The 23702-nt window shown below is 43.8% G+C and overlaps 2 protein-coding genes across 5 annotated transcripts; one reads left to right on the top strand and one right to left on the bottom strand.

Moving 5' to 3' along the window:
• Window positions 1–163: 163 nt before the first annotated feature.
• On the top strand, window positions 164–13944 carry trap1 (TNF receptor-associated protein 1). 2 transcript variants are annotated; one of them, XM_037257160.1, is made up of 19 exons: window positions 164–369; window positions 572–579; window positions 622–784; window positions 867–949; window positions 1061–1201; window positions 1427–1498; window positions 1780–1940; window positions 2202–2311; window positions 2384–2457; window positions 2830–2985; window positions 3076–3196; window positions 3273–3342; window positions 3528–3675; window positions 3751–3936; window positions 4364–4502; window positions 4612–4697; window positions 4765–4910; window positions 5248–5320; window positions 13661–13944. In XM_037257160.1, the coding sequence occupies exons 1-19, from the start codon at window positions 249–251 to the stop codon at window positions 13760–13762; spliced, it is 2160 nt and encodes a 719-aa protein (XP_037113055.1). In that variant the 5' UTR covers window positions 164–248; the 3' UTR covers window positions 13763–13944. The 2 variants fall into 2 exon arrangements, with proteins under 2 accessions (XP_037113055.1, XP_037113054.1); XM_037257159.1 differs by having other exon boundaries at window positions 4750–4910.
• LOC119126159 (MAPK regulated corepressor interacting protein 2-like) lies at window positions 13943–22206 on the bottom strand. Of its 3 annotated transcripts, none has more exons than XM_037257315.1 (5): window positions 21747–22201; window positions 21616–21685; window positions 20912–21051; window positions 19906–20071; window positions 13943–14352 (listed from the first exon to the last, which is right to left on the bottom strand). In XM_037257315.1, the coding sequence occupies exons 1-4, from the start codon at window positions 21796–21798 to the stop codon at window positions 19929–19931; spliced, it is 405 nt and encodes a 134-aa protein (XP_037113210.1). In that variant the 5' UTR covers window positions 21799–22201; the 3' UTR covers window positions 13943–14352; window positions 19906–19928. The 3 variants fall into 3 exon arrangements, with proteins under 3 accessions (XP_037113210.1, XP_037113209.1, XP_037113211.1); XM_037257314.1 differs by having other exon boundaries at window positions 13943–14249; window positions 19961–20071; window positions 21747–22200; XM_037257316.1 differs by lacking the exon at window positions 19906–20071 and having other exon boundaries at window positions 13943–14249; window positions 21747–22206.
• Between the last annotated feature and the right edge of the window lie 1496 nt (window positions 22207–23702).

Here is a 23702-nt window from a genome sequence, read left to right as displayed (position 1 = left end):
ATCCGTTTCAAATGCTGTATAAGAATGTGTGAATAAATCGGTATAGCTAATACAATTATCAACATTTGAGTAACAAAAAAGAACGGCTTAATGTTTTCATATTACAGTTTTTGGATTGTTTTGCATTTTGTGATCAGGCGGTTTGTGGACACCTCCCATTAGGACCCGATGGTCTTTCCGCTGCTGTTGGACGTCAGTGTCCCCCGGTGTTTTGACAGCTGTTATACAGTTTCGTCCTCGCCGTCACCATGTCCCACTTCCTCACTTTAACCCGGTTCGGTATCACGTCTTTGTCCGCTCGAACCATTCGGAGGTTTCCACCATGCCAACGAGCCCTGAGCAGTTGTGTCTCGCGCTCTTTGACGCGGGGTAAGCGTATGCTAACCTAGCTTAGCCTAGTCCAGTCGTACTATCGTCTCAGATCCACATGCCATTTCATAACCTTGACATATTTGACAGCCAGATTATGCACACATCAATGTACCGTTAAGAGTAAGCCCCCATGAGTTCTTTTTTTTTTGGAAGAAGAATTGTTTGTTGAGCTTCACTCTGTCCATCCTGTGCTTGTCAGACTCCCAGGTTGAACCGAAGCAGAGCCAGGTTGAACCGAAGCAGAGCCAGGTTGAACCGAAGCAGAGGTGGAGCAGTCGGCCCAATCTGTGGCGTCCTCAGCAGGCGTTCCCTCGGCTCAAGCAGCAGTCTTACTACAGTACGCATGATGCTGAGAAGGAGCCCGAGGAGGAGCCTTTGCACACCATCATCAGCGATGCAGAGACTGTGCAAGGTGCTGAAACGTCATTGGATTGTTCGAATTTATTCAACACTTTTTGAAAAATAAACAAAATAATATCTTCTGATCTATCTAGGCAGCTTCTCCAAACATGAATTTAAAGCTGAGACCAAGAAGCTTCTGGACATTGTTGCCAGGTCTCTGTACTCAGAGAAGGAGGTAAAGATAACTTTTCGCAATGAACCCCCCCCAAAGTGAAACGGCGTAGACATCCCAAGGGTTTACCTGCCCACACAAAATGTCTGCATGTGTCTCTTTATTCCTTTCTAGGTGTTCATCAGGGAGCTTATCTCCAACAGCAACGATGCTCTGGAAAAGCTGCGCCACCAACTGATGACCTCGGGCAACCAGATGGCTCCCATGGAGATCCACCTGCAGACGGACGCTGCCAAAGGCACCTTCACCATACAGGTGTCAGCACGACAAATATTTAACCAACTAACAAATGCCACGTCCAACAAATAACAATGGAGTTTAGCGGGGAAATGTTGCATAAATGTTCCAAAAAAACCTTAAGATGGAGGGAAAAGCCTTAAGATGGAGGGATGGAGTGGGTTCTTTGCTGGGCAGTCCTCCCACTTAATGGATGAACGTCATTCAACGTTTTTAGAATTTTATTTTTTCCATTTTCCACAGGACACAGGAGTGGGGATGAACCAAGCAGAGCTTGTTGCAAACTTGGGAACCATCGCTCGCTCTGGTTCAAAGGTCGGTAGCTGCTCTTTCTATTTTCTTTTAGTAAGAGAGTTGCACCCATAGCATTTGACACATCTTAAAGAATTGGCATGCGTTCTCGCTCGCTGCTCTTAATACTGCGGCATGCTTGAGATGATGAAAATGCAAAGAAGAGGACAAAAGTTAGACTGACGCATGCTAATCACTCGGGATCGATCATCTGTTTGAGACTTGAGATTGATGAGAGGGAAAAGATTTTTCCGATTTGGCCTGCTTTATGTGTGCGTCAGCCGAGTCATCCGTGCTCTCTGCAGGCCTTCTTGGAGGTGCTGCAGAACCGGGTGGAGGCCAGCAGCGCCATCATCGGGCAGTTTGGCGTCGGCTTCTACTCGGCCTTCATGGTGGCCGACTGTGTGGCTGTGTACTCGCACTCCGCCGAGCCCGACTCACCCGGATACAAGTGGTCCTCAGATGGGTGAGGGCCGCACCCTGTGGACAGTACCGACCGGTCAGCCTCGGCGTCCGACCCGGGGCCACACTTGGCTTGCCAAGTCATTCAAGTTTTGAGCTACTAATGGATTTGCTCTTTTTGTTTCATTTACAAAATCACCTGAACCGCCAAATTAGAACGTATCCCCTTTTGCCCATGTACTCTGGGATTCTTTCTGATGTTTTGATTCCGGAGGAAGCGCATTGCCACTCATCCGACATTTCTCCTGATGACACGGCACTTTAGCTCGGGGGTCTTTGAGGTGGCCGAAGCCAGCGGCGTCCAGCCAGGAACGAAGATTGTACTGTGCCTCAAAGACGACTGCAAGGAGTTTGCCTCCGAGGACAGGGTGAAAGGTGCACGCCTCCTCCGTTCATGCGTCTACCTTCGTCTGTTTGCATGGCAAACCAAGAAGTCTCTCCTTCCAGATGTGGTGACCAAGTACAGCAACTTTGTCAGTTTCCCCATCTTCCTCAACGGTCGCCGGCTCAACACTTTGCAGGTGGGTTGTTAGCTCATAAGCTGCAAAAATGGAAGACTGCGTTTGTACAAGCGCTCACTTGCCGCCTTTTTGATTTTGGCCTTCAAAACAGCACGACGAGTCAATGAATCGGATTCTACCTGTTGTTGAACCAAACCCTTCATTACTCAATGTATATTAGAATTATGTTTATTACATCATGGTTCTTATGATGATGATAACTTCTCTGTTAGAGCAAAAACAAGCGCAAATCCTGAATCGGTGCCAACCCTCCAGCAAACGTTACTTGCATTTCTGATGAAACAAAATGTCGTACGCGCGCTTTCGCTTGATCCAAAAGACCCCAATTGGACTTGCATGGTGAACCAATGTTCTGTACTGGCTCGCCCTCAGGCCCTGTGGATGATGGAGCCCAAAGAGATCAGCGAGTGGCAGCATGAGGAGTTTTACCGCTACGTGGCGCAGGCGTACGACAAGCCGCGCTACATGCTGCACTACCGCGCCGACGCCCCGCTCAACATTCGCAGCATCTTCTACGTCCCAGAAACAGTGAGGGCTTTCCCTTCAGATCTGGGTGCCGGCACGGCTCACCCACGTGGCTCGCTTGCGCTTTGTCCAACGGCCTCTTGATGCCAACAGAAGCCGTCCATGTTTGACGTGAGTAGGGAGATGGGCTCCAGCGTGGCGCTCTACAGCAGGAAGGTCCTTATCCAGACCAAAGCCGCCGACATCCTGCCCAAGTGGCTGCGCTTCCTCCGCGGTGCGTCACCGCCACCTGGAGCTACCCGCTCCTCCCGTCCTAATTCGGAATCTCATCTCATTTTACCGTTGCACAGGCGTGGTGGACAGCGAAGACATCCCGCTCAATCTGAGCAGAGAGCTGCTGCAGGAGAGTGTCCTCATCAGGTACCAGACGGTCTTTGCGCTCACGCACATCGCTATCCGGGCGCGGAGCTACGTCGGCAGCCCGCCGACACGCTCACGTCAGCTTTTCATTGGCAATGTTTATATTTGGAATGAATGTGAGTTGACTGTAAATTCCTCCACGTTTGTGCCCCACTTGCACGTCGCCTTCCATATGTATCTTCCAGGAAGCTACGTGATGTCCTGCAGCAGAGGGTGATACGCTTCCTGCTGGAGCAGAGCAGGAAGGAGCCGGAGAAGTACAGTAGATTCTTTGAGGACTTCGGGCTCTTTGTGCGCGAGGGCATCGTCACCGCCCCTGAGCAGGACGTCAAGGTGACTTGGACGTTGCATTAGCGAACGTCTGCCTAGCGCTCACCGCCCCCTTCGCGTTTGTGCTCACTTGCGCAGGAGAACATCGGCGAGTTACTTCGCTACGAGTCGTCGGCGCTGCCCGCTGGTCAACACACCAACCTGAGCGAGTACGCCTCCCGCATGAAGGCGGGCACGCGCAACATCTACTACCTGTGCGCCCCCAACCGCCACCTGGCAGAGTGTTCGCCCTACTTTGAGGCCATGAAGCGGAAAGACATGGAGGTCACTCGCCGGTCGCCATGCTGAAATCACTTTCTCAATTGTACTCTTATCTTCACACAAGAACACTCCAATGGGAGTGGGAAACACTCCAGGGCAAAAATCGACGTGTTAATAACCCACACTGATTCAGGCCCAAAATGAATAAGTCACATTCGTCAGGCCAGACGTATGGGTATTACTTTAGCAAATGATTGACCGTCCAGCGTAGCGTGTTGAAAATTGGCTCTTTTTCCCCAATGCAATGATAATGGTTGAGCAAAGCTGCCATTTTGAACAGCGATGACTTTGGAGATGCGAGGCTTCCGCCCAACGCCGGCGACATGGAGGTTTTTGATCAGCTCCTCATGATGGCAATTCCTTTTATCAAAGCTTCACAGTAAGCTCCCTTGTGACATTTGCCTTGAAAATGTCTGCGTATCCACCTCAGGTGCTGTTCTGCTACGAGCAGTTTGACGAGCTGACCTTGCTCCACCTGAGAGAGTTTGACAAGAAGAAGCTGATCTCGGTGGAGACGGACATTGTGGTGGACCACTACAAGGAGGAGATGTTTGAGGACGGCAAATCCGGTGCGCTACGCTTCGTTTTCTGTTTGTTGTCTTGCATTCCATGGGATGCCCACCTTGACAGTCATTCTCTTTTTTTTTTTTTTTTTTTTAATCCCCCTTTATCGGCCAGCATCGGAGCGCCTGACTCAGGAGCATGCCGACAACCTGATGGCGTGGATGAAGAATGTCCTGGGCCCTCGTGTCACCAATGTCAAGGTAAACAAAAAAAAAACTTGTGGTTTTCAGGTCTACGCCACCTCCATTAAAGAAATATCTGATTCAGTTGACTCCCCGCCTGGACACGCACCCCGCCATGATCACGGTGCTGGAAATGGGAGCCGCGCGCCACTTCCTGCGTACGCAGCAGCTGGCGCGCAGTGCTGAAGAAAGAGCCCAGATACTGCAGCCCACTCTGGAGATCAACTCAGGGTAAGACAAAAAAGCAATTTCACCACTAAACATTTGCTTTTCATACTATCAAGATGGCTGCTGTGAAATGTTACTAGTTTGGATGCTCCAAAGTCATGTTTCATGTTACAAATCTCAGTTTGGCGCCATCTGGTGGCCAAGCGCGTCTATTGAGCTGAGCAGAGGAGCTCCATTTACTTGCATTGATTTTGAACTGCTCCAGGAGGATGTAGTCCATAGCACACTTTTTGGTCCAGTATTGATGGTCTCTTGAATTTTGACATATGGTAAGACCCAGATCAGGTCAGAGAACTCCCCCTCTAACAGTGCGCAACTTTGGTGTCTTTCTATGTCATAGACACAATCTCATCCAGAAGTTACACGCGCTTAAGGACTCCGACACGGAACTGGCCGCACTGCTGCTTGAACAGGTAACACTCCCTGCACAATATTCAACAGGAAACGCTCAATGCCGGATGCCTCAAAGATGACACGCTGAGCTATTTGATCTTTACATACAGTCAAACCTTCGGTTTTCGACCACAATCTGTTCCAGAAGGCGGTTCGAGAAGTGAATCGTTCGAATTCCGAATCTATTTTTCCCATTTCAAATAATGGAAAAAATGTTAATCTGTTCCAAGACTAAAAAAAACCCCGCCTTTTTTAAGCATCTTTTCATTTGTGCATTTTTGTCCGATCGCGCAACTGCAGCGCACCGCCGAACGCGCAACCGTAGCACGCCGGCCGCGCAACTGCCCTGCGCTGGTCGCATTATTGTGACAGAGCCGTCGCTAAAATTTAGAAAATATTTTTACAGTCCTGATGTACTTTCCAAAACTTAAGTGGACCTCAGAGCGCAGGGAGCTTAATTTGGTCCGATCGCGCAACCGCAGCGCGCTGGGCGCTCACTGTCGCATTGCTTTAAGAGCGTCTTTGTGTTTTAGGATGGCTTTACTGCTCCCACTTGCTTTCTTTGGCGGAATGATTAGGGGTTAATACAATCCTCAAAGTAACGAAAATACAATAACAACGGTCAGTCGGCATCCAGGCCGCGCAATCGGGTTTTCTCGGGTCCTCCCGGCTCATCTCGCGAGGTTCGACCTCCGAATTTTGTTCGACAACCGAAGCAAAAAAATCTCAAATTTTTTGTTCGAATTCCGATTATTTCGAGAACCAGGACGTTCGAAAACCGAGGTTTGACTGTATATGTATATATATATATATGTATGTACTATGTGTGCACGCACGCACACGCGCACACACACACACACACACACACACATATATACCGTATTGGCCCGACTATAAGACGGTGTTTTTTGCATTGAAATAAGACTGAAAATATATATATATGCACACACACAGAGAGAGAGCGAGCCCTGGGCGATAATTAGAATAAATACGGTATATATACAGTGCCTTGCGAAAGTACCGTTTTTTCCCATGTATAATGCGCCCCCATGTATAATACGCACCCTAAAAATGGCATGTCGATGCTGGAAAAATGCCTGTACCCATGCTTACGCACCCAAATTTTGATTTTTTCTTTTTTTTTAAAGTCCCAATGATCGTCACACACGCATCTGGGTGTGGTGAAATTTGTCCTCTGCATTTGACCCATCCCCGTGTGATTTTGATCCATCCCCTGGGGGAGAGGGGAGCAGTGAGCAGCAGCGGCGCCGCGCTCGGGAATCATTTGGTGATCTAACCCCCCAATTCCAACCCTTAGTGCTGAGTGCCAAGCAGGGAGGCAATGGGTCCCATTTTTATAGTCTTTGGTATGACCCGGCCGGGTTACTTAAGTCCGTAAACGTAAAATTATTTCAGAAAAAAGATCATCTTTGGGAACAACCGGATGTTTTCTGCCGGTCAGTATCACTGCGCATGCAGTAGCAAACTCGATAGCGAAGAAATATGTGAGACTCTCAACGGGATCACCAATATTTGAGTGATGTTCCAATTATTTATCACAATTATTTATTATAATAATAATAATATATATAATATATATAATAATTACCGTTTTTTTCCATGTATAATGCGCAAAACTTAACTAATTTATTGTCCTAAAATCTGGGGTGCGCATCAGGGCTGTGGACTCGGTCGGATTTTTGCACCGAGTCCGAGTCCGAGTCCGGCCTCTTGGCCACGAGTCCGAGTCCCAGTCCGGCTGTCCATTTTTTCTGTTAATTCATGTGACTGCTTAGTCTTTATTCAAGGCTAATTTAGATCAAAATCTAAATAATTACAACAGTTTTGTCAAAGTCAAAGTCAAAAAGTCAAAGTCAGCTTTATTGTCAATCCCTTCATATGTCAAGACACACAAAGAAACCGAAATTCCGTTTCCTCCATCCCACGGTGACGAGACATACAAGTAGGCGACACAAAACAAAAACAAGAAGGCACAAACCATAAATAATAAATAATAAATAAAATAAAATGAGCGATGAATAAAAACAGATCAATAACCCATTGAATATGAGGGGCAAAACCGAGCCAGTGAGCATACAGCAAGAACAGGACGCTACGCTGAAAGGGGGAGCGAGTTCAGGATCCTAACAGCCTGGAGTACGAAGCTGTTGGAAAGTCTGGTGGTGCGGGAGCGCAGGCTCCTGTACCGCCTCCCAGAGGGCAGAAGTTCAAACAAAGAGTGAGCGGGGTGACTCACATCACTCACAATCTTGGTCGCTTTGTCTTTATTAAACATATAAACTAATACAATAAACAGATACTTTCAAGTTTTAATCATTAATTACACCATTATAGCTCAGACATTTATCTAAACACAAATAATTAGTGACGACCCCACAACTATCGAAACACATCAATGATATAAGCTGGGTGACATAATCGTCCTTGACATTGGTACATAATGTAAACATTAGCCTAAGTGCAACTCAGCGTGGCCGCATTGATCGTAACTTACGCTCCGTTTCCCCCCCAAATCTAGAGGCAAAACATTGTTCTCTCGCTGCTCCCGGGTTCTTCCATCTTGGCTGCGCGCGGGGCATTGTGGGTCTTGTATTGTGCACGCACGCAGGCAGGCAGGCGCGGGAGCGCATGCAACAACTAAATTTGTCTTCATAACAAGCAAGCAGGGCTGTGGACAGTATTCCTACGCGCATTCTCAGCAGCATGATGAAAAAAAAATTGAACGTATTTTTTTTATTGTTGGACTCGGTGGACTCGGTCAAAATCAGCACCGAGTCCGAGTCCGGCAAAAATGACCGAGTCCGACGAGTCCGAGTCCCCGAGTCCACAGCCCTGGACTGCGCATTATACATGGGTACAATTTTTATTTTATTTTTTTTTTTTTTTGACACGTCAGCTATATAAAGAGCGAGAGTTCAGTTCTCTACCTAAATGCGTATTACAGGTAATATTTTATTTCACAGCACTTTGCCTTGTTCCTTTCTTCTCTGCTGTTCACTTCAAACACGCTCCATACGAACACAATGCTCTCGTATCAGACGCTTGCTCGATCACCTGCTCGTTTGCTGTCACAATGTACCCTACACAAATCCGAAACATTTGTTGCGGCTCCGAGTCACGACGAGGGGCAAGTTTTGGTTTCCAAGGGTGTTTTTATTCCTCTTCAACTTCTCTCCCACACAGAGCCGCCTTTTTAACATGTCCGCACGTCACTTTCCTCTCTTTTCATTTTAACCTAACTGATCGCGGTGGTGCCTTTAAGGGCAGTCGGAGAAATCAACGCCAACAAAAAAAATACATCCAGCCTAGTTAAGAAATCACCAGAAAGATCACCATGACAATTGTGAATAATAAATAAATAATTATGATATATATATTATATATATTATTATTATAATAATAAATAATTGTGATAAATAACTGGAACATCACTCAAATATTGGTGATCCCGTTGAGAGTCTCACATATTTCTTCGCTATCGAGTTTGCTACTGCATGCGCAGTGATACTGACCGGCAGAATAACATCCGGTTGTTCCCAAAGATGATCTTTTTTCTGAAATAATTTTACGTTTACGGACTTAAGTAACCCGGCCGAGTCATACCAAAGACTATAAAAATGGGACCCATTGCCTTAGATCACCAAATGATTCCCGAGCGCGGCGCCGCTGCTGCTCACTGCTGCTCACTGCTCCCCTCTCCCCCAGGGGATGGATCAAAATCACACGGGGATGGGTCAAATGCAGAGGACAAATTTCACCACACCCAGATGCGTGTGTGACGATCATTGGGACTTGGTACAAAAAAAAAATAAAAAAATTTGGGTGCGTATTATACATGGGTACAGGCTTTTTTCCAGCATCAACATGCCATTTTTAGGGTGCGTATTATACATGGGGGCGCATTATACATGGAAAAAAACGGTATTTATTTATTATTCACAATTGTCATGGTGATCTTTCTGGTGATTTCTTAACTAGGCTGGATGTATTTTTTTTTGTTGGCGTTGATTTCTCCGACTGCCCAGAAAGGCACCACCGCGATCAGTTAGGTTAAAATGAAAAGAGAGGAAAGTGACGTTGTAAAGAACCATCCGTGACAAGATCTTCTTCAAAAATTGTTGTACCATGATTTTCTTAAAAAAAAAAAATCCATCTTCCCATCAATTTTAGCCATCTTCCCTGTCCCTGCTGAAGAAAAGCAGGCCCAAACCATGATGCTGCCACCACCATGTTTGACAGTGGGGATGGTGTGTTCAGGGTGATGAGCTGTGTTGCTTTTACGCCAAACGTATCGTTTTGCATTGTGGCCAAAAAGTTCGATTTTGGATTCATCTGACCAGAGCACCTTCTTCCACGTTTGGTGTGTCTCCCAGATGGCTTGTGGCAAACTTTAAACGAGACTTTTTATGGATATCTTTGAGAAATGGCTTTCTTCTTGCCACTCTTCCATAAAGGCCAGATTTGTGCAGTGCACGACTGATTGTTGTCCGATGGACAGACTCTCCCACCTCAGCTGTAGTTATCTGCAGTTCATCCAGAGTGATCATGGGCCTCTTGGCTGCATCTCTGATCAGTCTTCTCCTTGTTTGAGATGAAAGTTTGGAGGGACGACCGGGTCTTGGTAGATTTGCAGTGGTCTGATACTCCTTCCATTTCAATATAATTGCTTGCACAGTGCTCCTTGAGATGTTTAAAGCTTGGGAAATCTTTTTGTATCCAAATCCAGCTTTAAACTTCTCCACAACAGTATCTCGGACCTGCCTGGTGTGTTCCTTTGTCTTCATGGTTCTCTCTGCGCTTTAAACAGAACCCTGAGACTATCAAAGAGCAGGTGCATTTATACGGAGACTTGATTACACACAGGTGCATTCTATTTATCATCATCAGTCATTTAGGACAACATTGGATTCATCATTCAAAGATCCTCACTGAACTTCTGGAGTGAGTTTGCTGCACTGAAAGTAAAGGGGCCGAATAATATTGCACGCCCCACTTTTCAGTTTTTATTTGTTAAAAAAGTTTAAATTATCCAATAAATTTCGTTCCACTTCAGATTGTGTCCCACTTGTTGTTGATTCTTGACAAAAGATTTAAATTTTATATCTTTATGTTTGAAGCCTGAAATGTGGCGAAATATTGAAAGGTTCAAGGGGGCCGAATACTTTTGCAAGGCACTGTATATATACTGAGCCCTCTGTAGGCTAAAAACCTTTATTTCCATCAAAAGATGTGGCATCCTTTCGTTCCTGAGACATTAAACTGTCCATATCAGTATAGATATCCAACTTTTTTTTTTTCACCATTGAAATCTGATGTGTTTTCAAAGTGTTCCTTTAATTTTTTTGAGCAGTATACACACAGTCAAACCTCGGTTTTTGACCACAATCCGTTCCAGAAGGCGGTTCGAGAAGTGAATCGGTCGAATTCTGAATTTATTTTTCCCATTACAAATAATGGAAAAAAATTTAATCCGTTCCAAGACTAAAAAAAACGCCTGTTTTAAGCATTTTTTCATTTGCGCATTTTTGTCCGATCGCGCGACTGCAGCGCACCGCCGAACGTGCAACTGTAGCGCGCCGCTGACCGCGCAACTGCACCGCGCAACTGCACCGCGCTGGCAGAGGCGTAGCCAAGCCGGGGCGAGCCGGGGCGGCGCCCCGGTTAGGACTCCCTGCGCCCCGGTTGAAAAATAAATAAATAAATAAATAAATAAATAAAATCGAGCTTTTTCGATTCTTCATTTTCATGCCGTTTTTTTCTTTCGGTCTTGCGCGAATGTGCTTGCGCTATTCTATGTGCGCGATGTTATCCATTCACCGTTTGCCTCCCGGATGTTGTTTTAGCGATCAGCGAACGGCGTGGGTGATGTTCGATTTTTTTTCCTGTGGGCGTGCGCCCCTACTGGAAAAATTCCTGGCTACGCCTCTGCGCGCTGGGCACATAATTGTGACAGCACCGTCGCTGAAATTTAGAAAATATTTTTAAAGTCCTGATGTACTTTCCAAAATTAAGTGGATCGCAGCGCGCCGGGCGCTCACTGTTGCATTGCTTTAAGAGCGTCTTTGTTTTTTAGGATGATGGCTTTACTGCTCCCACTTGCTTTCTTTGGAGGCATGATTAGGGGTTAATACAATCCTCAAAGTAACGGAAATACAATAACGAACGGAGTCAGTCGGCATCCGGGCCGTGCGGTCCGGTTTTCTCGGATCCTTTAGGCTCATCTCGCGAGGTTCGACCTCCGAATTTTGTTCGGCAAAGCAAAAATATCTCGAATTTTTCGTTCGAATTCCGATTTGTTCGAGAACCGGGACGTTCGAAAACCGAGGTTTGACTGTGTGTGTGTGTGTGTGTGTGTGTGTGTGTGTGTGTGTGTGTGTGTGTGTGTGTCTATATATATATATATATATATATATATATATATATATATATATATATATATATATATATATATATATATCTTTGTGTGTGTATATATATATATATATATATATATCTTTGTGTGTGTATATATATATATATATATACACTACCGTTCAAAAGTTTGGGGTCACATTGAAATGTCCTTATTTTTGAAGGAAAAGCACTGTACTTTTCAATGAAGATAACTTTAAACGAGTCTTAACTTTAAAGGAATACACTCTATACATTGCTAATGTGGTAAATGACTATTCTAGCTGCAAATGTCTGGTTTTTGGTGCAATATCTACATAGGTGTATAGAGGCCCATTTCCAGCAACTATCACTCCAGTGTTCTAATGGTACAATGTGTTTGCTCATTGGCTCAGAAGGCTAATTGATGATTAGAAAACCCTTGTGCAATCATGTTCACACATCTGAAAACAGTTTAGCTCTTTACAGAAGCTACAAAAATGACCTTCCTTTGAGCAGATTGAGTTTCTGGAGCATCACATTTGTGGGGTCAATTAAACGCTCAAAATGGCCAGAAAAAGAGAACTTTCATCTGAAACTCGACAGTCTATTCTTGTTCTTAGAAATGAAGGCTATTCCATGCGAGAAATTGGAAAAAAGTGTTGTGGACGGATGAATCCAAGTTTGAGGTGTTTGGATCACAAAGAAGAATGTTTGTGAGACGCAGAACAACTGAAAAGATGCTGGAAGAATGCCTGACGCCATCTGTTAAGCATGGTGGAGGTAATGTGATGGTCTGGGGTTGCTTTGGTGCTGGTAAGGTGGGAGATTTGTACAGGGTAAAAGGGATTCTGAATAAAGAAGGCTATCAGTCCATTTTGCAACGCCATGCCATACCCAGTGGACAGCGCTTGATTGGAGCCGATTTCATCCTACAACAGGACAATGACCCAAAACACGCCTCCAAATTGTGCAAGAACTATTTAGAGAAGAAGCAGGCAGCTGGTATTCTATCGGTAATGGAGTGGCCAGCGCAGTCACCAGATTTGAACCCCATTGAGCTGTTGTGGGAGCAGCTTGACCGTATGGTACGCAAGAAGTGCACATCCAACCAATCCAACTTGTGGGAGCTGCTTCTAGAAGCGTGGGGTGCAATTTCTCCAGATTACCTCAACAAATTAACAGCTAGAATGCCAAAGGTCTGCAATGCTGTAATTGCTGCAAATGGAGGATTCTTTGACGAAAGCAAAGTTTGAAGTAAAAAAAATCTTATTTCAAATACAAATCATTATTTCTAACCTTGTCAATGTCTTGACTCTATTTTCTATTCATTTCACAATGTATGGTGGTGAATAAGTGTGACTTTTCATGGAAAACACAAAATTGTTTGGGTGACCTCAAACTTTTGAACGGTAGTGTATATATATCTTTATATATCTATATCTTTATATATATCATATATATATATATATCTTTATATATATCATATATATATATATATATATATCTTTATATATATCATATATATATATATATATCATATCTTTATATATATCATATCTTTATATATATCATATCTTTATATCTATATATCTATATATCTATATCTATATATCTATATCTATCTATATCTATATCTATCTATATCTATATCTATATCTATCATATATATATATATCATATATATATATATATATGATATATATATATATATATATATATATATGATATATATATATATATATATATATATATCATATATATATATATACACACACACACACAGCCTGAAATCACATCCAAAAACCTCTGAAAAGGTTATTTTAAAAAAATCGTACAGACAACAAATGTGGAACAACTAGACAGTCTACACAAATTTCAAGGACTGTATGGTCCAAAAGTAGAAAAAGTCTAAATTTGACTTGAAGTTTGAAAGCAAGATTGACCACTTTGATGTGACTTCTGTTTAGATTTACGACAACGCCATGATCACGGCAGGCTTGAATGACGATCCCCGGCCGATGATTTCCCGCCTCAACGACCTGCTGACAAAAGCACTGCAGAAGCATTGAGGGTCCAAGTACACTTTACCTTACCTTTACCCTTTGAGGCTCTAAAACGCAAGTGGGACATTCACGCTTTTCCATGAGCCCTTTTTGGATTTTGTTTTTTTATTAACTAATTTGTAAACTCCCATCGCATTTTCGAGGATGGCAAACTGAAGACGGAATGGAAAATAAGCTGGCAGCTTCTGGAGAACACGGTCCAATTTTTATTCAAAAAGTAACATGACATGTCCTGAATGTTAGACTTCACGTCCAAAGATCGAGTCAAAATGGCCACGGGAAAGTGAGCCTCTGTACTTTGGGGCTCCAGTGTCCCGACTTCCCCTTTCTGTCGTATTTCCGACCTCGTCCCAAATGACTCTTCCTGCGTTTCGAGGCGCCGGATCCCGATAGAAACTCTCTCCGAACCCTCGGGAGAAACGTCAGGAAAGTTTGTCTATGTTGGTGAGGAAGCGCTGCGCCCACCACTCGTCCAGATCTATAGGCACAAAGTCTGAAGAGAAGACAGGAAGCACCAGCATCATCGCAAACAGTTTATATATGGACTTCAAGAAAGAAATTCAAAGTCTCCATCAAGTTGAGTTTGTGATTGAATACCGTTTTTTTCCATGTATAATGCGCAAAATTGAACTAATTTATTGTCCTAAAATCTTGGGTGCGTATTATACATGGGTACATCAATTTTTGAAGAAAATCTCCCTCGAAATAAAACTTGAAATCACCTTTCTTCTTGTTTGTTGTCAATCGCGCATCGCATTCAGCCATCGTGCCCAACACAGTCAGTAAAATTCATAATTGACGACACATCGTTTGATGCGATGATGCAATCCTTGATGGTGTGTTATTGTCAAATATTGTTTGGTTTTTAATCTTCATCGCAGACCGGATATCATACGGAGGCCGCCATGACAGTATGCGCAGAACGGATGCGCAAGACACGTCAGCTATATAAAGAGCGAGAGTTCAGTTCTCTACCTATTAGTTTCAATTCACAGTTTAATTAGCAGTTTCAATCAGCAAATAACAAAATTCGTATTACAGGTAATACCGTTTTTTCCCATGTATAATGCGCAAAATTTAACTAATTTATTGTCCTAAAATCTGGGGTGCGCATTATACATTAGGGGTGTAACGATTCATCGATACACATCGATTAATCGATATAATGCTCTACGATTTGTTGGCATCGATGCTAAACGTAAACATCGATCTATATCGCCCGTTTTTGACCTCGGACATTAGACGCGACTTTATTTTGAAATCCAGTTCATTGTTGCTTGCTTCCTCTTTCCGGGAGCAGTGCGCGGCGTGTTGTGTTGTGAGCAGAGCAGGCACGTGAAAGGGGAGCCGACAACTACGCGGCTCCTGGGCTGGTGCTATGGCTAGTGTCCAAGAAGACGAGGAAATTCGCTCCACTTTGGGCTTCATTCATTATAAAGAACTTATTTTTGTTTTGTAATTAAATAGTTCAGTAATGCACTTTAAAGCTAATGGTATTACAAAAAAAGAAAGAATATTCATTTTTCTTTACTTACTTATATGAGAAGAAATATAGGAATTTGATCAAGTTCAGTGTTAAAATAAGCACTTTGTATACTACAATACTCTTGTAATTTCCTAAATAAAGAGTTTGCAGTACCTTGTTGATTTTGCGTATGAATTGTTATAAATCAAGATATTGTTCTATATCGATCGTAGAGCACTATATCGTGATGTATCGTGAATGAATCACAGCAGGCTTTAAGATATCGGCAAATATCGTATCGTGGTTCTTTGTATCGATATGATATCGTATCGTGACAAAACCCGCGATTTACACCCCTAGTGATCATCATTCATCCATCCATCCATTTTATTACTCAGGTATTTTCAAAGCAAATTAATATTGTTGCATCTATTAATTTTCTTTAAAATGACAGCGCAATATAATTAAAAGGTGACACTATAGCAATGTCAAACGTGTTCATTTAAGAAAAAGCCACACACGTTTTGTCACTTTCCTCTCTTTTCATTTTAACCTAACTGATCGCGGTGGTGCCTTTCTGGGCAGTCGGAGAAATCAACGCCAACAAAAAAAATACATCCAGCCTAGTTAAGAAATCACCAGAAAGATCACCATGACAATTGTGAATAATAAATAAATAATTATTATATATATTATTATTATTATAATAAATAATTGTGATAAATACCGTTTTTTTCCGTGTATAATACGCCCCCATGTATAATACGCACCCTAACAATGGCATGTTGATGCTGGAAAAAAGCCTGTACCCATGTATAATACGCACCCAATTTTTTTTTTTTTTTCTTTATTTTTTTTAAGTCCCAATGATCGTCACACACGCAGGGAGGCAATGGGTCCCATTTTTATAGTCTTTGGTATGGTCTTAACTAGGCTGGATGTATTTTTTTTGTTGGCGTTGATTTCTCCGACTGCCCATAAAGGCACCACCGCGATCAGATGAAAAGAGAGGAAAGTGACGTGCGGACATGTGAAAAAGGCGGCTCTGTATGGGAGAGACGTTGAAGAGGAATAATAACACCCTTGGAAACCAAAAATTTAAAAAACATTTTTTAAAAAAAATTTAAAAAAAATTGTACCCATGTATAATGCGCACCCCAGATTTTAGGACAATAAATTAGTTAAATTTTGCGTATTATACACGGAAAAAAACGGTAACTGGAACATCACTCAAATATCGGTGATCCCGTTGAGAGTCTCACATATTTCTTCGCTATCGAGTTTGCTACTGCATGCCCAGTGATACTGACCGGCAGAATAACATCCGGTTGTTCCCAAAGATGATCTTTTTTCTGAAATAATTTTATGTTTACGGACTTAAGTAACCCGGCCGGGTCATACCAAAGACTATAAAAATGGGACCCATTGCCTCCCTGCTTGGCACTCAGCATTAAGGGTTGGAATTGGGGGGTTAGATCACCAAATGATTCCCGAGCGCGGCGCCGCTGCTGCTCACTGCTCCCCTCTCCCCCAGGGGATGGATCAAAATCACACGGGGATGGGTCAAATGTAGGGGTGTAAATCGCGGGTTTTGTCACGATACGATATCATATCATCATCATCATCGGTTTAAAGTCCGCTTTCCAGGCGCCGCTGGGTTGGACTGGGTTCTCGATATGGCCTTCTTCCACCGGGAACGGTCCATGGCCATCTCGTGGTTGATGCCGAGTGCCTTCATGTCGGCTGCCACGGTCATCTGCCAGGTCTTTTTAGGTCGGCCACTGGGTCTTGTTCCCTCTACGTTATACGACATAACTTTCTTCACCCAGTCGTTCTCGTCCTTCCTCACTACATGTCCGTACCATCGCAGTCTGCCTCTCCTCACCACATCCACTATGGCCTCCACTCCCATCTTCTGTCTCAGCTCTGCACTGCTCTTTTCTTCCCTCATTGACACACCACACATCCATCTGATCATTCTCATTTCTGCTCGGTTTAGTTTGTCTTCGTGTTCTGTTTTCAGGGCCCATGCTACCTCTGACACAGGCTGAGTACACTTGGCCTCTCATCTTCAGGGATGGGGCCTTAGATGTTAAAAAGGGCATGAGTTCCCTGAATTTCTTCCACCCGCTTCTCACCCTTGTGGTCACTGCTAGGTCCACCCCACCATCAGCGTTAAGCATGTCTCCAAGGTAGCAGAAGCTGTCCACCACCTCGTACAGCTCCCAATCTACCACGAGCCCCTCTTGCTCAGCTGGGTTTGCTTGGGCGACTTCTCCCCTACACCGCTTGCAATGGAAGGTCTCACTTGCAGCTAGTAGGCTGCCTTTTACTCCGCTGCATCTTCGGTGTACCCATCTCTGGCAACCCTTGCACCGGATAGAGTTAGCTTGCACTCCCTTCCCGCAAACTCCACATGGCCATGCTCCTGACTGCAATATCACTCCCAGGCCAGCACCACCGACCATGACCTTTGATTTTGCCGCATTCACCTTCATTCCTTTCACTTCCAGGCATGTCTTCCAGGCCGCTAGCTTGCTAGCTAGGTCTTCTCGGCTGTGAGCCATCAATACCAGGTCATCCGCGTAGAGCAGCTCCCATGGTAGTCCACCCCTCACTTCCCTCGATACCACATCCATCACGATAGCAAACAGTAATGCGCTGAACACTGATCCCTGGTGCACCCCTACCCTTACTTCAAACCCATTACTGTCGCCAACTCCTGTTCTAACAGTTGTGCAGGCTCTGCAATAGAGAGCCATCACAGCCTTTACTAGTCCCTCTTCCACACCCGACTTCCTTAGGGCCCACCTCACCACCTCCCTTGGCACCCTGTCGAACGCTTTTTCCAGGTCGACAAAAGCGAAGTACAACCTCTTCCTCTTCTCCTGATGTTTCTCTTGCATCTGTCGGATGACAAAAATTGCGTCTGTTGTACCTTTACCAGGCATGAAGCCATACTGCATCTCGTCCACCTTTACCCGTGTCCTCACCCTCCTTTCCAACACCCTCTCTAATAACTTCATTCCATGCTCCAGCAGCTTTATGGCCCTGTATGACCCGCATGCGAGTGGGTCCCCCTTCCCTTTGAATAGAGGCATCAGGACGCTTCTTGTCCAGTCCTCCGGAATGTGCCCCTCAGCGATGACACTGTTACACAGGTCGGTCATCCACTGCACACCGACGTCTCCCGCTGCCTTTAGCATCTCTGCCACCACTCCAGATGGTCCCGCTGCCTTTCCATCCTTCATGGCCTAATCACACGGGGATGGGTCAAATGTAGGGGTGTAAATCGCGGGTTTTGTCACGATACGATATCATATCGATACAAAGAACCACGATACGATATTTGCCGATATCTTAAAGCCTGCTGTGATTCATTCACGATACATCACGATATAGTGCTCCACGATCGATATTTTTTTTTTCTTTTTTTTTTTTTAAATAAAAAATATAGAACAATATCCTGATTTATAACAATTCATACGCAAAATCAACAAGGTACTGCAAACTTTTTATTTAGGAAATTACAAGAGTATTGTAGTATACAAAGTGCTTATTTTAACACTGAACTTTATCAAATTCCTATATTTTTTCTCATATAAGTAAAGCAAAATGAATATTCTTTCTTTTTTTGTAATACCATTAACTTTAAAGTGCATTACTGAACTATTTATTTACAATAATTTTAATTGTCCGTTGAGCCATCTTTTCTTCGGAATCCAAAGTGCTTCCAAACGAATGACTTGAAGCCCAAAGGGGAGCGAATTTCCTCGTCTTCTTGGACACTAGCCATAGCACCAGCCCAGGAGCCGCGTAGTTGTCGGCTCCCCTTTCACGTGCCTGCTCTGCTCACAACACAACACGCCGCGTACTGCTCCCGGAAAGAGGAAGCAAGCAACAATGAACTGGATTTCAAAATAAAGTTGCGTCTAATGTCCGAGGTCAAACACAGCGATATAAATCGATGTTTACGTTTAGCATCGATGCCAATAAATCGTAGAGCATTATATCGATTAATCGATGTGTATCGATGAATCGTTACACCCCTAGTCAAATGCAGAGGACAAATTTCACCACATGTGTGTGTGACGATCATTGGGATTTAAAAAGCCGTATGCAACGAAATTTCGTTTTGTGTACACCTAGTGTTTACAAAATGACAATAAAGTTTGTCTAAGTCAAAAAAAAAAAAAAAAAAAAAGTCAAAATTTGGGTGCGTATTATACATGGGTACAGGCTTTTTTCCAGAATCGACATGCCATTTTTAGGGTGCGTATTATACATGGAAAAAAACGGTATTTTATTTCACAACACTTTGCCTTGTTCCTTTCTTCTCTGCTGTTCACTTCAAACACGCTCCATACGAACACAATGCTCTCGTATCAGACGCTTGCTCGATCACCTGCTCGTTTGCTGTCACAATGTACCATACACAAATCCGAAACATTTCTCCGCTATCGAGTTTGCTAGCGCATGCGCAGTGATACTGACCGGCAGAATAACATCCGGTTGTTCCCAAAGATGATCTTTTTTCTGAAATAATTTTACGTTTACGGACTTAAGTAGGAGTCAAAATTTGGGTGCGTATTATACATGGTTACAGGCTTTTTTCCAGCATCGACATGCCATTTTTAGGGTGCGTATTATACACGGGGGCGCATTATACATGAAAAAAACGGTAGTTTTCATTGTCGGGCTTGACTGTCATTTTGTCTGCTGCAAACGAGCGTACTGACCATTCATATGAGTGGTTGGAGTGTCGTCTTTATAGTGGACTGCTGCCGTAGCCGCCACGCTTCTTGTCGTCCGGCTGTTTCCTTGCTCGTGCCGAATTGCCTCCTGCCAGGCTGTATATAAGACTACGTCACAAATCCCATCAATCAGAATAATAATAAAGTATACCTTTGATCTTGCTAAATTATACCTTTGATCTTGCTAAATTAGTAGGAGTAGTATCCTTCCCCACCAACCCCACTAATCATCTTATTGCATAAATGCTGTCAATATGCCATCGTATGATGCAATGATCAAAAACCATTGTTTAAAAATGTCCCCAAAACATAAGTTTGCAAATTAAATGTGCAGCAAAACCGAGTCACACCTCACGCCGATGAGGGTGTGCGTTGTTACAGTCAGGTTGGTTACATAATAACCAAAATGTCTTTTTGTTTTCAAATGTCACCCACATATTTCAAAAATCAATGTGCGACGCATCATACCTCCAAGCCATGCTCTTGATGAGGACTTTGCAGTCATTTTGTCAGAACACCCAAAAAGAAGGAAATAATCACTCCAGATTCGCAAATGATAATGAACGAAGATAAAGACATGGTTTTCCTCCAAATATACATGATTGGTTTTCTATCGCATCGGTTTGGTCAAACAATTTTCATGGTCCAAACAAGTAGAAGGTGCCTGATGAAATACAACCGTGTGTTTTGTCCAAAGTTTATTATTTTGAAAGAGGTAGAACACATAAGTGTTTGAGGGGGTGGGGGGTTGCCTATCAGAGTAGGAGCAGCTGTGAGGGTGTCGCCCTGTAGTGAGGCAAAGTTGTGCTGATACAAAACACACGACCGTGTGTGTGTAGATACCGTGTAGCTCTTGTTACGAGGTCTGACTGGTCAGGTCTGACTGGTCAGGTCTGACGCAAAGAGTGCGTGCATGTGGCCGGCCGCCTGCCTTACCCTCATACACAAACTTTACGTTGTCCTCGTGGGCCGCCGCTGACTCCCACTCCTGCCGGGGGTCCATGGGCAGACTCAGGGAGGGCTGGTGGTACTTTTTGCCATTAGGCCGGTTAAAAACAATCTTGGGTGCCGGAATACTGAAAGAAAGAGCCATGATGGCAAATATGTTGATTTGGTAGGGAGAAAGTCAAAGCAACTTGGTCGACAACAGCTGAGTGGAGGACCATGTGTCACCTTTGCCTTTGCACAAGGTCACACACGTTTAAGGCAGGGTGTCAAAGGTTGTGCAACACGCACATACACAAATATAAATATAATTAATAATCAAAATACGCCCCCTCTCCCCAAAAAAGCAATAGACCTTAATACTGGATACTGACCATTTTTTTAATCTGCTGATAAAAGCTTTTTTTTTTTTTTTTTTTTTTTGCATTTGGGAGTTATGTTGTCTGTAGTTTGTAAGATGAAACAAATGTTCTTTTTGCTGTAAGATAGTATATACCACCAAAAGCATGGATCATTTATTTAGCGGTGGTTTCTTATGTTTTTGTTTGTATGAGATGAGTGAATAAGCTGCCAAAGGTTCGTCCAGCGCGAACACCACTTGTTAGTGACTCATTGATAGCCCCAGAAGCACACCAAAAACATTGTGGTGTTATTGGCTTTGTTTGTTCCCTAATGTCCAGGAACGCAACACTCACTTGGGCAAACTCCAGGTCGTCTGCTTGTGCTTGAAGTCGTTTGTTTTGCTTTCGAGCTGCTGCGTGGGCCCTAAAAGACCACAAATTATTGGTATTTATTATTATTTAAATAATATGTTTGTTGCGCTCACCTGTGCGCCGCTGGGTCACCAATTTGCTTGGACCTCTGGTGATAGTATACATCGTTCAAAAAGTCACACGATTTTCTACGGGGTTAAAACTCACGCTTTGGTGCTCACGTTAGAGCTCCATCGGGTGAAAAAGTTGCTTAACAAACCAACATAAAAAAACATTACAACACTGGAGAGTTGAAAATGTGTCCCGTCGAGACGCACAATGTCATGCATGCTACATTCGTCAGAGTTGAGGCGCATGAGTCGTCAAACGCAACATTGACCCACGTGCCTCTCACGCCCCTTCGTTCTTCTTAAAGGCACAGTGCTTCTGAAACTGGAAGTCCAATGTACAGTAAAGTCGTTTATTGTCATGGCTTTTTAAATCTGTTCGACTCAAGATTTGTAATTTATAACAACGTCGTTGTTTTAATCAGCGCACGCGCAGAAAGCACTGTAACATAACGAGTGAGATGGCACCAGCGCCTGCGTCACTTCTAGTGATGTGCATTCCAGTTCTTTTAGGTGAATTGAATCTTTAGAATCCCTATTAATGAAATAAATAATAACTAAATAACCCTCTCTGAGTTCTTCACAGAAAAAAATGGAAATAAATAATAACTAAATAACTCTCTCTGGGTGCCTCATAGAAAAAAAAGCCATGGAACATTAACTTTCTGTTGTGCCATGCACAATCTTAACAGATAAAAGTTCAGCTCAGTTGTCAGAGCAGAATCTCTCTGACACATATGAGCAGTCTCTTAAAGTTCTTGTGTTCCTTCCTTATAATCCTTTTGTAGGTTCCAGTAGGCTTGTAGACACCGCTGTCTTTTTTGTTAAAGTTTGCTAGTGCGTCATAGTCTGGAGTAAAATTTGTTGTGGCAATTCTTAGGCGAGATCCGAGGTGTTGGTCCGTTTACCTCGATCTGTGACGGGTTGATGTTGACGTTCATGTGGCTGAACGTCACGTCGCGTACGTCGAGCCAAATTGGCCACTCTCTTTTAAACGCTCGGCACTGTGTCCACCTTGCTTTTCCTTGGGCGACTCATTTTAATGGAAGGATTCCAGGGGAAGGTTTGTGGGTGGCTTTAGCGCAAAACTGCATCTGAAAGCTCAGCGCGCGAATTACAAGAATGCTGTCGTCACAGCCCACGCTCTAAATTCGGGACTGATACAAATAGAGCGCGAGTGCGCCATGTCCGTACTACTGAGTACGTACACGCACTTGTGAGTGTGCACCGAGCTTTCTGACACGGCTTCCGGTAGTAAATGCGCAGGCGAGCGCTTCCCCATCTACTGGGGAAACGCAGTCATTGCAGGCAAAATGACCACAAAAAAAAAGTTTAATAATACAATTTGTTCAGGGTTGGCGGGCCGGATTAAACGGTCCCGTGGGCCGTATTCGGCCCGCGGGCCGTAGTTTGGTGACCACTGATGTACATACTTAAAATGATCTAGCGTTGGACTGTGGTATGGAAAATCACAATTTACTACTACACAATCAGCAAGGCATAAGGGGTTTGATGCTGCGAGTCGCGGTGTTTTACCAACGCTTTTTGACGTTACCGTGACATATATATTGTACGTGAGGTGACCGGTTTAATGAAGAAGAGCCCTTTTTTTTCTTTAAACGCACCGATGGCCGTATTTCTTTTGTCTTTTTCTACTTAGTGTACCACTAGAAAACTCAAAAATGTCAAGTTTTTGTTGGTGCAAATATTTTTTTTTTATTGTATATATGTTGTTTTGTGTTATTCGGGCCAATAAATGCAATTGCTCTACAGACACCATGTCATTTGTGTCATAACATATGACACAAATGACCCCCCCCCCCCCCCAAAAAAAAGAAAAATGACCCCGCCCCCTCCAAAAAAAGGTGTCCTCTTTTTCAGAAACCCAAATCTGGTCACCCCACTTAAACCTGCTTCTGTTTGTGTGTTCCGTGCACATTCAATCTCCCCTTGTGTCCCTTC

This window comes from Syngnathus acus, chromosome 8 (genome assembly GCF_901709675.1).
Source record: "Syngnathus acus chromosome 8, fSynAcu1.2, whole genome shotgun sequence".
NCBI classification, from domain to species: Eukaryota; Metazoa; Chordata; class Actinopteri; order Syngnathiformes; family Syngnathidae; genus Syngnathus; species Syngnathus acus.
Note: the sequence above shows the minus strand (reverse complement) of the source record. Positions and strands in the feature narration are given on the sequence as shown.

Coding starts and splice junctions, on each gene's coding strand:
- LOC119126159 (XM_037257314.1), bottom strand. CDS start 21,798: ATGTATACTATCACCAGAGGTCCAAGCAAATTGGTGACCCAGCGGCGC. Junction 21,686..21,746: donor GGTGACCCAGCGGCGCACAG/GTGAGCGCAACA, acceptor GTGGTCTTTTAG/GGCCCACGCAGCAGCTCGAA. Junction 20,072..20,911: donor CGTAAAGTTTGTGTATGAGG/GTAAGGCAGGCG, acceptor TCTTATATACAG/CCTGGCAGGAGGCAATTCGG.
- trap1 (XM_037257159.1), top strand. CDS start 249: ATGTCCCACTTCCTCACTTTAACCCGGTTCGGTATCACGTCTTTGTCC. Junction 2,312..2,383: donor CTCCGAGGACAGGGTGAAAG/GTGCACGCCTCC, acceptor CTCTCCTTCCAG/ATGTGGTGACCAAGTACAGC. Junction 4,698..4,749: donor CTCGTGTCACCAATGTCAAG/GTAAACAAAAAA, acceptor CCTCCATTAAAG/AAATATCTGATTCAGTTGAC.